Below are 13433 nucleotides of genomic sequence, written 5' to 3' on the forward strand. Positions count from 1 at the left end.
ATATACCAGATCATCCTGGTTGCAATGCATTGTTTCCTGTCCCAGGCAAAGTAAGACCAGAGAAGATGTTATTCCTCTTTCCTATGAAACATCACTTACATACTTGAATGTCATTCACAGGTCTCTCCTATGACTTTTCTGTTCTAGGCAAAACAAACCTGTTTTCTTCAATTGTAGACAGAAGGTTTTTATATCCCAGCTTCTTGAATCTCTTTTCTGCTGGATTCCTATCATTTGATGAGCACAGGTACATCCAAAAGCATCGCCACTTTCAGTTAGACATGAATATGCAGCATTAGTCTGAATAGAGAATCAGTCGTGTGTATGTCTATGTGGTTTGGATTCTGGCACTGCTGAAATGCACATTTAGTGCATTGTATTTTATAAAATGCACATATAACTTTTTTTCTCAGCACATTTACATGCCCAGAAGTTGATGTGACATCACAGTTCCTAGTGTAGAGATATATCCTCTATAGTCTTTGTCTTTACACTCTGCAATGATGATACATAAAAAACTGAATAATATTACCACTATAAAGATACAGTCTTGAAAGGAAATGTTTCAGCATCGAAACCGATTCATTCAAAAACTGAGCTAATGCTGATTCTTTCCTCTTTTTGCTTTGAAAACTTTACTCTACTTCCATATCCCACATAAATGGATACAAATCCATGTAGGAAAATGTCGTCCTGAGCTCATATTTCCTCCTATTCACTTGAAACAGAACATAGTAAACACATTTTCCAAATTTTTACATGAAACTACATTAATAATGCCACATTGAGAGAAATGAGTTGTCTGGATCTGGTTCAAATATTAGTTACACTGCTCACTTCATGTGAAAGCAATACAAATGTAATCAATGCACACACGTTGGTAAATGACATCAGAACTTCACAGAGTCAATTTTGCCTCTCCTCTGCTCTCTGTGGGGGTTCTGGAGAACATATCGAACAGGAGCAAAGTCAAATCCCTGCCCTTGGTTGCAATTTTACATAACAACTGCACTTTTAAGCATAGAGAGCAGGCGCATGCAATTTGGGAAACAGATTATCCCAGGTCTGGTCTCTTATAACTTCAAAAAGATCACACACCTCACTAATTTTCACTGCAGGTAAGGTGTTTGGGCATATCTTTCAACCTGGCTTTTAACCATATAGTTATACAGATGCATTCATTAAAAAGAAAAAAAGCCAGCAATAGTATCCTCTTTTTCAGAAAGAGATATTTTTTTTAATAACCTAGCTTTCTTTGGGAAGGTGATGGTGAGAATGAAACATATGCAAGTTTTAATCTCAGAACTCAACATACCTCTTGAAAATGCTGATTCAATGGTAATGAAGGTGACAGCAAACCCATATAAAGATACCAGGGAGAAGACCTTCTTTCCTTGAATGAAATGGGTTAACTTTTTTCAGGCAAATAATAGTAATGGCTCTGAGCAATAACTCCAAACTGGCTTTTTGCCAACACATTTATGTAATGTTCAAAAATGAGTGTGAGGAAGGAAACCACTGGGTAAGACAAGGCTAAAAATCATATCTAGTATTTGTGATTACTTTGCCTGCCTGAATATTTCAACAGTTCTCAAATTTGTAGCTACATTTCATCTTAGTGGCCTAAATCAAAGTTTTCTTCTGGGGTGAGGTGGGGAAAACATACCTGGTGTTACTGAGCGTACAACAACTGGCTTTTCACTACCAGCCACAAACCCAAATCCTAGCACAGGATCCCTCCTCATTTCCACTTTCCGAGGGGTTGGAGGGGTTATTTGGCAGCTCTCTATTCGAGGGTCTTCAAATGTGGCTGATTGTGTCATGTGACTGTGAAAAAAAATAAAAGATGGAAAAAGGAAAAAAATCATTAAAACATGATTTTGTGGTATCTACTTGAGCCGAGCAATTTATGCAACGATATGAGATGAATATCTGAAACGTTCTCACTAGAGGAACTAAAGCATCAACTTAATAATTTTCTATTAGATTTTCTTATGCATGAAGTAATAATGCTGCTGGCAGGTCTCAAATAGTAATCAATAGTATCAGGCTTTAAAGAGGCCTCTTTTTGACAGCACACATTTAATCATATCCCATATATGAAAGAAAAACAACCCGATAATAAAGCCTTTGTCATCTGCACTTGAATTTTTCATCCTTCAATTTTTGGAAGGGAAAAATAATAGTAGTGACCTACTCATGACATAAAATTCAACAACTAGAGTCTGTCAGACTTTTTAAAAAGAGGACACACGTTTTAATTTTGGGATCTAACATGTTAAGCAAGTTTCTGAGCTGAATCCTATCCCTTCCTAAGGCATCCATAACAGCTCAGTATTTGCTATTTGGATAAACTATCCGAAATCACTTTAAAATGTTCTAGGGCACAAACAAGCAAACAAAAAAAAATCAAGAAAATATATTTATGTGGAATTACTAAAATACTTTGCTTTCTTATACATATTATGACAAAGCCTATTTATTGTACCTAGAAGAAAAAATTCTCGTGGCTGGAGGGAATAATCTTGAGTTTTCAAGCAGAAAATATAAAGGATGAAAGCTATCCAACATCCCATATCCATGAAATAGGTAACAGCTTAAAAGCATAAAGTTTTTAAATTAACATTAATAAACACTGAAACGATGCTGATGCTGTATACAGTCAGAACCAAAACATAGTTTGCAATTAATTTCTACCCAATGTCTGGAGTCCACACTGAATCACAGCTACCAATTCCCAGTGCCAGTCAGACAGACAAACAGACCACTCCAGTGTCATACCCCAAACACCATCCATTGAACTCACATGCTTCAGGAAACCAAACTACCACTGCAGGCAACAAGCAATAACTGGTCAGCACAGTACAAAGATTTCAGCTCATGGCATCATCTTATTGTAGTCCTGAGAGACCTCAGATAATATTTGTTTTAGTTGCCTGACCAAGAGTTAACTCTTTTCTTACTTTCAAGAGACTGTAAGTCTGCAAATGCTGAACTGACCCAAGCTCATGGTAAATAAATGCAATAGACAAACAGAGGAAGCCAAGTCCCAGCCCATCCTGCAGAGAGGGCACAGGCTCTGAGATAGGTAACAACCATGTGCCCAGCCTAAGAACTCTGAAATGCACATCAGAGAGGCAGATATCCCTACAGCACTAGGCAGTATCATCCATTGGTGTTCTCATAAGTAATTAACAATATCAAAGTCAAGTAATTTTTACATATCTTTGATAATTTTACATATAACATCTTATAACATGAGAGTTAAGAGCATTGTTGCTCTCACCACCTGTCCCTTTTCTGTCTGTGATTACAGCATCTTGAAGAACTCCAAACTGGCAGTCCATAATGAGAAAGGTATCATTCAGAGATCTGTTTTCAGCATCAATGACACGCAAAAACTTCTCTGATCTTTCCCCAACACATACATCTTGGGCATGACATCAATTTACTTTCTCTCCATGGTCTGCTTCATTACTGATACACAGAGCAGCAAAATCTCAGTAAACTCTCAGTGGGAGTCTATTTCTGTTACTGGATTTTTCTAGGGCTTTTCTTCAAAGAAGCTTTCTATCCGTATGACTAGATTCTGTCTGCCTAAGAGTAACATGCTGTCTTTTTATGCATATGATCAGAGGCAGCAAAAGCTACTTCCTTACAAAAATAAGAGAGCAAGAGAATATCTCTGTGCTCTCAACATATGCATAAGGTGAGGTCAGTGAAGAAAGTACTTGTTTTTTACCAGCTAGAGCTTCACATCTGATATTTCATTATCTTCCTCCTCCTGTTCCTCCAGCTTTTGTCAGTTTATTTTAGATAACATTCTTTTTCTTTTTCCAATGAACTGTTAGAAAGCCCAGAGAATTACATGCAGACCCTTTAAGATATCTATCTTCAAGACCTCCCAGGCACCTCCTCTACATAAATTCCTGTTTGTGGTTTTGCTTCTAGATATTCAAACATTTTTTCTTTCTAATGGGATAGTTTCTGAGGTGTCACTGGTATCTAAAAAACTGTCTATTTCAACTTGAGAACTTTGTTTCGGTAGAGAAGACAAAACTCTGCATTTTTTACCTCTCTTTGATGACAGCTCCACAAAGTTAACTTTCCACAAAGTTAAGATAATCTATTTAATAATTTTTTCCTAATAGCTGTTTCCATTTTTGGGGCACTACAAGTCCAAAGAGAAAGTGCCTTCTGTCCTAAAGAGAAAATACCATATTTACAAGTAATGTGAAAATACTGGTAGAGCCTTTGAAAACTACTTTCATTGTACTACTACATTGTATTTACTCTGTCTTCTAACAATTTTGCAATCTGTTTTAAAAACGAAAAACAACAAACAGCAGTGCTCCACGTAACAAATTCTAAGAGCAGACAGAGATTTGCTTAAGAGAGCAGCCCTGCTCCTGGATGCTCCAGCCCTTGCCTTGGCTGGTGCTGAGGATCTGCAGCAGCACAGCATCAGTTATTCAAAGCCTAAGCAAGAGGATCAGCGAGGAGCAGTCCATCATGATTCTGAGAGGCACAGCAGAAACTATTGATTTTTAAGGTTATCCACCTTGGAATACATCAGCTAAAAAGACTGCAGCTCACGCTTCCACAGCTTGCTGCATCAGATATTCTTGTGCCATTCAGTACGTTGGGGGTGTACTTCAAGAGAGTAGCAAAGATGTATAAATATGATCCCAGAAGAGATCAGATGAATGCTCAAAGCTTTTTGTGATGGTACATTGACAAATCTGCTTCCTCCTGTGGTTAGTTCATTATTGAGATGCCAGTTGTGATACCACAGTTCAAGACTAATTTGAATTTTGCATTAATTGGAGGTATTTGATCTCCATCTCAGCTATGAAAAATATTAACTTCTGCAGAATAACTATGCTATGAGTTCTAAACCAGAATCTAATAAATTTGGACTCAAAAAAGCCACTTTGGAGAATCCTACCTAGAACGTCCCTTACACTGTGCAAGATCTTAGAAGAATAACTGCAATACTACAAACTTGCTATTTGCTTCAAACACCTTAAAAAAATGTATTTCTATACATTTAGATGCAGTTCTTACATCATAGCTAAAGATTTACTTGTTGCAAGGAAAAATGGGAGAAAAAGAAAAAGCCTGAGATTTTAAATATGAACTGTTCTTTCCATGTACACAAACTCAAGCTGTCCTTAGATTGCCTTTTCAGAGAGACACTTATTTTCTCCATTTTCAACAGCTGAGATTAGTCCCTGCTTTACAAAAGGCCATCTTCTCTGATGCACTAATGTTGTCAGCAGTGGGAGACTGCTGCCATATGAAGGAGAATGATTCTTAGAGAATTTCTTGAACAGAGATTTTATATACCAGACTCTTCTGAGAGATAAACTACCAGCTATGGAAAATCATAGCAGAAGTGCAATCATAAGCACTTACTCTCAAAACTCTCTGTGGCAACTGCTCTAGTCAATATAGAAGCTAACAGGGGGAAATGGGAGAGAAGGCAGCTGAGCGAGCATGCACCAACACACAGAGCAGAATAGAGACATTGCAGGGTGGCATAAAATTCATGTGCACCCTTGCCCACAAAGGGGCCTACAGTGAGCAAAGGAGGAAGAAAATTAGGAAAGAAAAACACCCTGGGGAGCACTGATCATCTGCATCACGGCAGCTAGCACCTGCAAACACAGTTCAGATGCCCATGACATTATGAGGAGCCTAACTTAACATTCACATATCCAAATTCATGCTTGGCTTAGTCAGAGGTGTGGTTTAAGACTGACACTTTGAATCTTCAAATAATTAGCTTCAAAATTATTAACTTGGTAACATTTTCCATGGAAACCTTCCCAGCATTGTCCTTATTTAAATTAGAGGCTGAATAATCCAAGAAATATATAAACAAAGACTGCGATCGAGAGCTTGATTTAATAATGCTTAATAGTAATTAAAAGCAAAGTTTCTGAGTACAATGGTTTTTAGCCTTTGCATTTTGATATGTCATTCCCTGACATGTCAGTTTTCTTTGACAAAAAATTAGTTTTCGTTTCCACAGAAAAACGCTTAGAGCTCTAACTCTTCTAAGAAGCTGAAAACTATGGTGTGAACCCTGCAATCCTGGTTCGGATTGTGGGGTTCATACCATAGTTTTTAGAACCATTTTAGAACGATTTACTTATTTTAGAAATAAGTAACAAAGGCACCAGAACAACTTTAGCTCCATTCTGCAAAGACTTCCAAAAAGAAAGCAGAAAAAGCAGACTGAGTTGAATACAGCTGCACACCCACAAACTAAAGCAACTATAATCAATCAGCTGTTGCATCATACTTGGACAGGATGGAGACATGATGCTTTTGGGTGTCTCATTTCATATTCCCCTATTACAGTTTGTTTCAATTACTTCACAGGTTAACACCAGCTTGCAATTTTGAGGTGTTTAATCCTTAGCTTTAAAATAGTTTCAGTATTTTTGCTGTACAGATTGATTTACCTACAAAATAGATTCTTTTTCACTTGAGACACAGCAGGAGTAAACTTGGTCAATAACAGAGAAGAGGCTGTGGAAATGTCAAATCACTCACAGACTGATCAGTGGAAGTGGGCAAGGAGGATGGAGATAAGGACTTTTTACCAAAGGTTTAATTCAGAAATAACAAAACCACTTCAAATTGTTGAGCACTGTTAAAATCCTGTCTCATTAATCTGGAGGAGGGGGAGGATCTGCTTTGTTGATTGCAGTTGTGATTTTCAACAAGATCTGTGCAAGCTAAGGACACTGAACAAACTTTCATTTACAATTATTTGAGTCCCTGCCACAAGTCTCTTCCCATCCTGCCCCAAAATAACCTCTTCATACTCTATGAACTCTATGATACTCAGAGTCTTGGGCTCTGCACTCAAAATTTCCTGGGAGTAGGAAAAGCTATTGTAGCAACACAAGGAAGTAGATTTAATTCTCCTTCAATCACTGTTCTTCAGAAATTAGCACTATGTAAAATGGCTTGAGACTTGAGACAGATTTTTGGAAACTGATAACAACATGAGGGCATCCTCTGTTTTCCTGCTTGATAATCTGGAAAGACTACCAAAATAATGACAGTTAAAAGAGAACTGTCATAGAGATGAAGAAATGTGCAAACCCTACAGAAAATGAAAAAATCTTCGTTAATTTAACTTAACTAGCAGCTAAATATGAAAAATAATTTCCTTCCTTCCTTTCTTCCTAAAACCTCTCAGTATCTCCCAAGTTAATTTATTTTCTCGAAGAAATCCCCCAAGAATTATTAAGAACTAGGACACAAGTGTCAAGACCATGCATCAACTGCCTTTTACTTGAAAATATTTCAAGAAAAAAGTGCACAAGTAGTTATTACATTGCTCAGTAAAACTGCTGCTCCTACAGAGAATCTGGTGCCTTGACAAACTCTTTTTTGCTCCATTTTGCAGGAAACCAGAGAATCGCTCAAAGCTCTAGAATTTTTTTAGACATGTTCAACAGACAAAAATTTTATTTTTGGTGGTTAAAAAAGGAGTCAACTTTTAACACTTCAAGAAAACATTCCCTCTATTTTCACTGGTTTTTATGCAGGTGTATATACTGAGAATTCAGTATCACAGCCCCAAAATGCAACTGGGGCTATTTATCAGATGCTTTTGTTTCTTTCTTTCTAGGACTACTTTTTTTTGCCCCAGTGTCAATTTTTTTTTTTTTTTAAGCTTCTTCAACAGTTAAATCCTCCAAAGTCAGGTCATTTTATAACACCCTAGAAAATGTTTGGCATATGCCATCTGGATGAACATATGGTAAAAATGTAATTAGAAAGAAAAAGGTTTGCTGGTTTCAGAAGAAGCTGGTGACAGCTTTTTCGATAAAATTGGATACAGGGAAATCTGACACGTAAAAAAAATTCAAAATCCACTCTTCCACTGTTGGGCATGTTCTGCAACCTAAAGCAAGGCAAAGTGAACCAAAATTGCACTGAATAAAACTGACATGAATACAAATTCAGAGGGCTAAAAAGATTTGTGCTCAACTTTAGTCAGGCACTGGGGAAAACACACTGAAAATATAATTCACAATGACAATTAGGACTCATAGTATTACATGTGTAAAATGTGAATACTTCTGCATTCTGCCTTATTCTATATAGTAATGTCATATATTGGGAAAAAAAAAAACAAAACCAAACTTCTATAGTTGAATCCCACAAAGACATGGAAATAAGCCTCAAGCCCCAACTGCCAATTAGCAGTTGCTTGCTTTGAGTATTGTATCTACAGATTGCTAGAGAAATTCTCTTTTAAAATTATTCTTCTCTCAGGATAACCACAAACATATCAAAGGCTCTGTCCATGATGAACGTTGGATTTCCTGCCTTCTGTGTTGGGACAGGACTTTACAGGCACATGCCAAATAGCAGAAATTGCACAGAAACATCTCAGTGAAAGTTGGTGGAGAAAGGACCACCTGAATGCTGGAATTGCCTCCCCTGGAAGTTGAGCATGATGCCAGCCTCTGTCTGACTCACTGCCCAAAATGCACAGCCAACAGGGGTGTGCCAATGACAACCAAGTCTGAACTGCAGCCATGTACACGTGGCACGTCATGCACATGGACAGCCCACCCCCCTAACATGCAATCATGCTCCTACACACTGCTGAATGGTACTTCTGCACTCAGTTCCTGTCCCAGCAAACTTTTCCTACCTGGATGACACCAGGTTCAGCAGAAATACTCTTGGTTTCAAAGCCTGTCATTGAACAAAGATTCAGGGCCCATTCTTGAGCAGTTTTCACAGTTAGAGGAAGCTCACAAAATATTCATATGTAATGTACAAGACTGCATGGATGAAGCTATGGATGAACTGCCTCCCACAAGAAATTCCAGGGCAAGCCCTGGGCTGGAGCTGTGCAGACACAGGGTAATCCAAAATGTAGGAGAGAGCAAGCCAGCAGAAATGGCAAATGGCTAGCACTGGCTGGTTTGACCACCAGTTGGTCCTTGCCTTTTCCTGGAAAAAAGATTTACAATGCCAAAAAGTCACTGGTATTTCCTTCCTGAAAGAAACCTTTTCACAGGTCAACTCTTTCATATGCAGCAAGGGCAGTAGTATAGCACTGGGAGGCAGGATGTTTGGCCACTTGCCTGACTCAGCTCCTTCAAGAAGGAAACTGTGCAAGATGCTTCTGCTAGAAATCAGAATTACTGGCTTTGCCAGTAATCTGAGCTACTGATCTGGGCTGCTCTGTTTAGGACAGTGAGCTACTTTAAGGCCCTTAAGGATGATCTGAAATGTAGCTTTTCATTATCCTCTGCACATGCATCAATAAACCCTGTTGCAACTACAGACATAGAAAAGGAAAGGGAAAAAAACCCAACCTGCAAATACACAATAAATCCATTTGGGCTGAAAGTGTCCTCTGGAAAACAGAACAAACAACTCCTTTTCATCCTGCTTTAGAGATTTCACACTAACCCCATCAAGAGCAATCTGTCAGCCCTGCCTGGCCCAAGTCTGCAACAAACAGCACAGACCTGTGCTAAGGGCTGCCAGCATTTCCCATCCAGCAGGTAAAAGGAGCTGCCATCTCCAACTCAACATGGACAATTTGTCCAACTGAAATGTTATCAAAAGAACAAGGGAGAAGAAGCAGCATGGAAATTGCTTTTAAGGTGCTGATTAGATTAGGAAAGCTACTAACTAAAAAAATCTCATCTGGTGCAATGCTGGAAGCTTGCTCCAACAATTGCGTGTTACTCACTGTAAATACTAAGTGTGGGTAACCTGATGACAGGGTAAGAAGACAGAATGCAGATTTAATGTGCCCATTGTAACCCCCTGGTAGAGCTGGGCTTGGCATGAACAAACAGCTAAAACACTGAAGCCCCTGCTTTGACAGTTCTGTACTCTTGGGAACTCAGTGCTGTTATGAACATACGGGGACAAGCAATTACAGCAGAAGCAAAACCCATTTGTTAATCCTTTGAACTTAATCTTCCTCATTCCTTCAGCAACTAAATGGATGAGCAGGTCACAGAAAAGGCTCTGAATTATCTACTCATTTCCTTCCTTTCCAGTTACAGTGGAGGGCTCCTGAACCAAAACTAGCCCTTCTGACAGCACCATGTCGACCCAGCATTCCACCAATTGCCTCTTGGGCAAAGTGCAGCCTTTCTCAGGGAAAACTGAACATCAGCTGCCAGTGTTAAAACAGGTGAAATACCAGCATATGGGTTAGTTGATAAACAGTGGGTACTCAATACTGCAGCTGCTTAGTTTATCAACAACCAAGTATTTAAATACTCAGGAATATAAACCCTGAGTTTACATCACTCTGGTCAGTACAGCTCTCTGCACTCAGAAGCAGACTGCACCTGCTTCTGTATGTTCACTTCAGGAAAGGACAACACAACAACCTAGTTAGAAACATTGAGTTTGTCCAAGTTCAGGGTAAAAGGAGGAGAGTCTGTACATCAGCACAACCTGCTGTCTCCAGTTTCTTATGCTGGCTATGAATTCTCTTCACTGGAAATTCCAGCACAGGAAAGATTAGGAAGTTACTTTTATAAAGACGTCCAACTCCTGCACTGATACAATGACTGCAAGGAAAACCTTTAATTCTCCAGCTACCAGACAGAAAGGGATCTGCAAGCAACCGGGGGGAATAGAATGAATTTAAAAGATTTTCATAACAACTCCCAAAGGTCCCGAAATTAAACCTTCATGATCTGTACCAAAGACTTCATGATTAGTCTTCAAAGCAAATCTTCTAGTTCTGTAATTTTGGAGAAGGCCTTCAGGACAGAGAGGAAACAAAGAAACCATCTCTTCCTTTCTCCTTTCTTTTAATAAATACAAATAGAGAGGATTACTCTTCTTGACTGCTGATTTGGGAGCATGCCATTATGACTCTTCAGCAAATGCAAAATGAAAAAGAGAACTTAATTGAAATAAGCCAGAATGACAGATTGCACTGATGGGATGTGAGGCTGCCAGATAGAGCTGTCATGCAAAACTTAAGCATAGGCTGTTGAAAGGAGAAAAAATTCAGGTGTGTTTGATCTTTGGATTTTTTTCCCAATACATTATTCTCTATACTTCAGCAGAAATGGCTGAACTATTTTTCCGGACTTACTTTTTCATTTCAAAGTAAGCAGGTAATCTTTCTAAGTGAGAATACTTCTAGTAACCACAGGATATTTCATATATCTTAGAAATAGGGGTGCTGCAGATCATACTGCAGCTTCATTATATCAAAGAAGCTTTTGCTAAAGCCTGCAAGTAATTTCTATTTACCTACTTACCTATGCAAGAATCTGCACAGCTTTCAATCCATTGTGTTTGATAGTATCTATATAAATATTATTAAAGGCACTATGTGTGGTAACAATGTATAAGAATCATTACCTCCTTCAATTTGTAACTGTCTGCAAGCGTCCTCAAGAGGTAAAGGAGAAATAAGGTAATATACAACATTTCAAAAAGATGCATTGGAATTAAACTGGAGTGACAGTTGCTCCAGGGAAGCCTATTCAGATAGAAACCCCTTACTTACAGGTGAAGAAAAAGGTCAAACAAAAGTGTCATGTACAGTAACCTTGACACAAAAAAATAAATGATGATGGAAGTTGCAGCCAGGCTGATCAGCACATCAGCTCTCCCTGTTTATCTCAAAAAGTCCCAATTCTCTGTAAACAGTGAAAGCTCTTAGTAATGCAAGCAGTTCATTCCAAACTATGACAATCTTCACTTCAGAGTTCAGAACAATTCTACAGATGGTTTGCTTTCTGTTTAAGCCACAGACATGTCACTCTCCTCTGAAATCTAAAGCTGATAAACTCTGCAAAGCCCCATCTCATGAAAAAACATAATAAAGGCCTTCAAGGTTTCTTAACTGAGAAAGTACATAAAGCACTGCTGGGGTTTTTTTTAAGGAAAAACAACACTAGTGCAATTCTGACATTAAATACAACAATGAAAATATGACTTTAAAGACTTAGACTTTCAAAAAAACCCAAATACAACTAAAACAAAATCTTGGTCATTGATACTGCACACCTGTAGTACACATTTTCAGCCTGTAAACTGTCATGTCTCTTTTTTGTACATAGACAGGTCAGACTGACAGAACAGGCCAAACTTGAAGAAAATAAGCCATAACTAACATTCTGAAATATATTAATTTCTTATCTTCTGAAACTTAAGAACAAGGATAGATCTGGGCCATTGGCAGTAAATGTAAATCATTTTATCTTCTAAGTGTAGGTCTGCATAGGATTGGGCTGATCTGGGGTTCAGACCAAGGTTTTTGGTTTTGTTTTTTTTTTAGCAAAGCCACCACAAAACTAAAGTAAGTGCTGAACTATACACTTACTTAAACATCATTCTTGCATGATCTGATCATCTAGCTGTAGCTAAATTTAGACCAATACTATCCCCCATTAAGCTTAGTCCATACCATAAGGATAAATCAATTTTGTAGGAAACAGTCCAGTGATGAAGTTCCCAATTTACTACATAAATTACTTCCACTACATAGGGCATTCTATAAAAGAGTGTTTTTCTAGTTAGATAACACTTCCTGGCCCAAAGCCCCTTAATTTTCACAGAGTATCATTAAACCACAGTGGCCTGTAAAACACAGGGTAGAATTTAAACTGCATGGCCCAGCACAGGGGAAGAAAAAAAAAAAAGAGGGAAACATCTGCCTAATTATACCAGTAAAACTTCAACTCTCTGTAAAATATACTGTGGCCTCATTTTAGGGTCCTACAAAGCATACTGAACTTTGCTTTTAAATGTCTGCCATAGAAGTAAAGAACATTTCCACCAAGGAATGTGAAGCCAAGCCAAACCAAAGTGTCTGACTTCAGAGGTTAGTGCAGCTCATCAAGGGTTTGGAACACAAGCCTTATGAGGAGTGTCTGAGCAACCTGGGAGTGTTTAGTCTGGAGAAGACTCAGAGTTGACCTTGTCACTCCCTACAACCACCTGAGAGGAGGTTTTAGTGACTTGGGGATTGGTCTCTTCCCAGTAACAGGAAAGAGCAAGAGGAAATGGCATCAAGGGGTGTCAGAGAAATTAGATTGGATGTTTGAAAAATTTCTTAAACAAAAGGTTTGTCAAGGATTGGAACAGGCTTCCCAGAGAATCAGCTCCAGGGGTGTTTAAAAGATGTGTAAAACTGGGGACATGGTTTAGTGGTGAACTTGGCAGTGCTGGGTTAATGGTTGGACTTTATGATCTTAGAGGTTTTTTCCAAACTTCTATGATTCTCTTCTACATACAATATTTTTGCTGACAGATCCAGGAATTATGCACATCTTGGTCGCATCACAGCCTACAAGTGAAACTAGGAAATACATTTCTGGACATTTAGTAGACCAATTTTTAATAGAATAAGAAGCCAGTCTATGTAGGAAGCACAAATTCCTCAAAAGCAAAACAGC

The 13433-nt window shown here is 38.4% G+C and overlaps 1 protein-coding gene across 3 annotated transcripts in view; it reads right to left on the reverse strand.

Annotated features, from left to right (window-relative positions):
• Positions 1-13433, reverse strand: part of FRMPD4 (FERM and PDZ domain containing 4) — a gene marked incomplete at both ends in the record, with an annotated part of 393220 nt that overhangs the window by 62570 nt on the left and 317217 nt on the right. For all 3 annotated transcript variants that reach the window (XM_084201307.1, XM_084201309.1, XM_084201308.1), the window contains one exon: positions 1667-1827. In XM_084201307.1, the coding sequence (XP_084057433.1) occupies positions 1667-1827 (161 nt within the window). The remainder of the gene's footprint in view (positions 1-1666; positions 1828-13433) is intronic.

Source organism: Fringilla coelebs (assembly GCF_963513975.1).
Source record: "Fringilla coelebs genome assembly, chromosome: 2".
In the NCBI taxonomy this organism is placed as follows: Eukaryota; Metazoa; Chordata; class Aves; order Passeriformes; family Fringillidae; genus Fringilla; species Fringilla coelebs.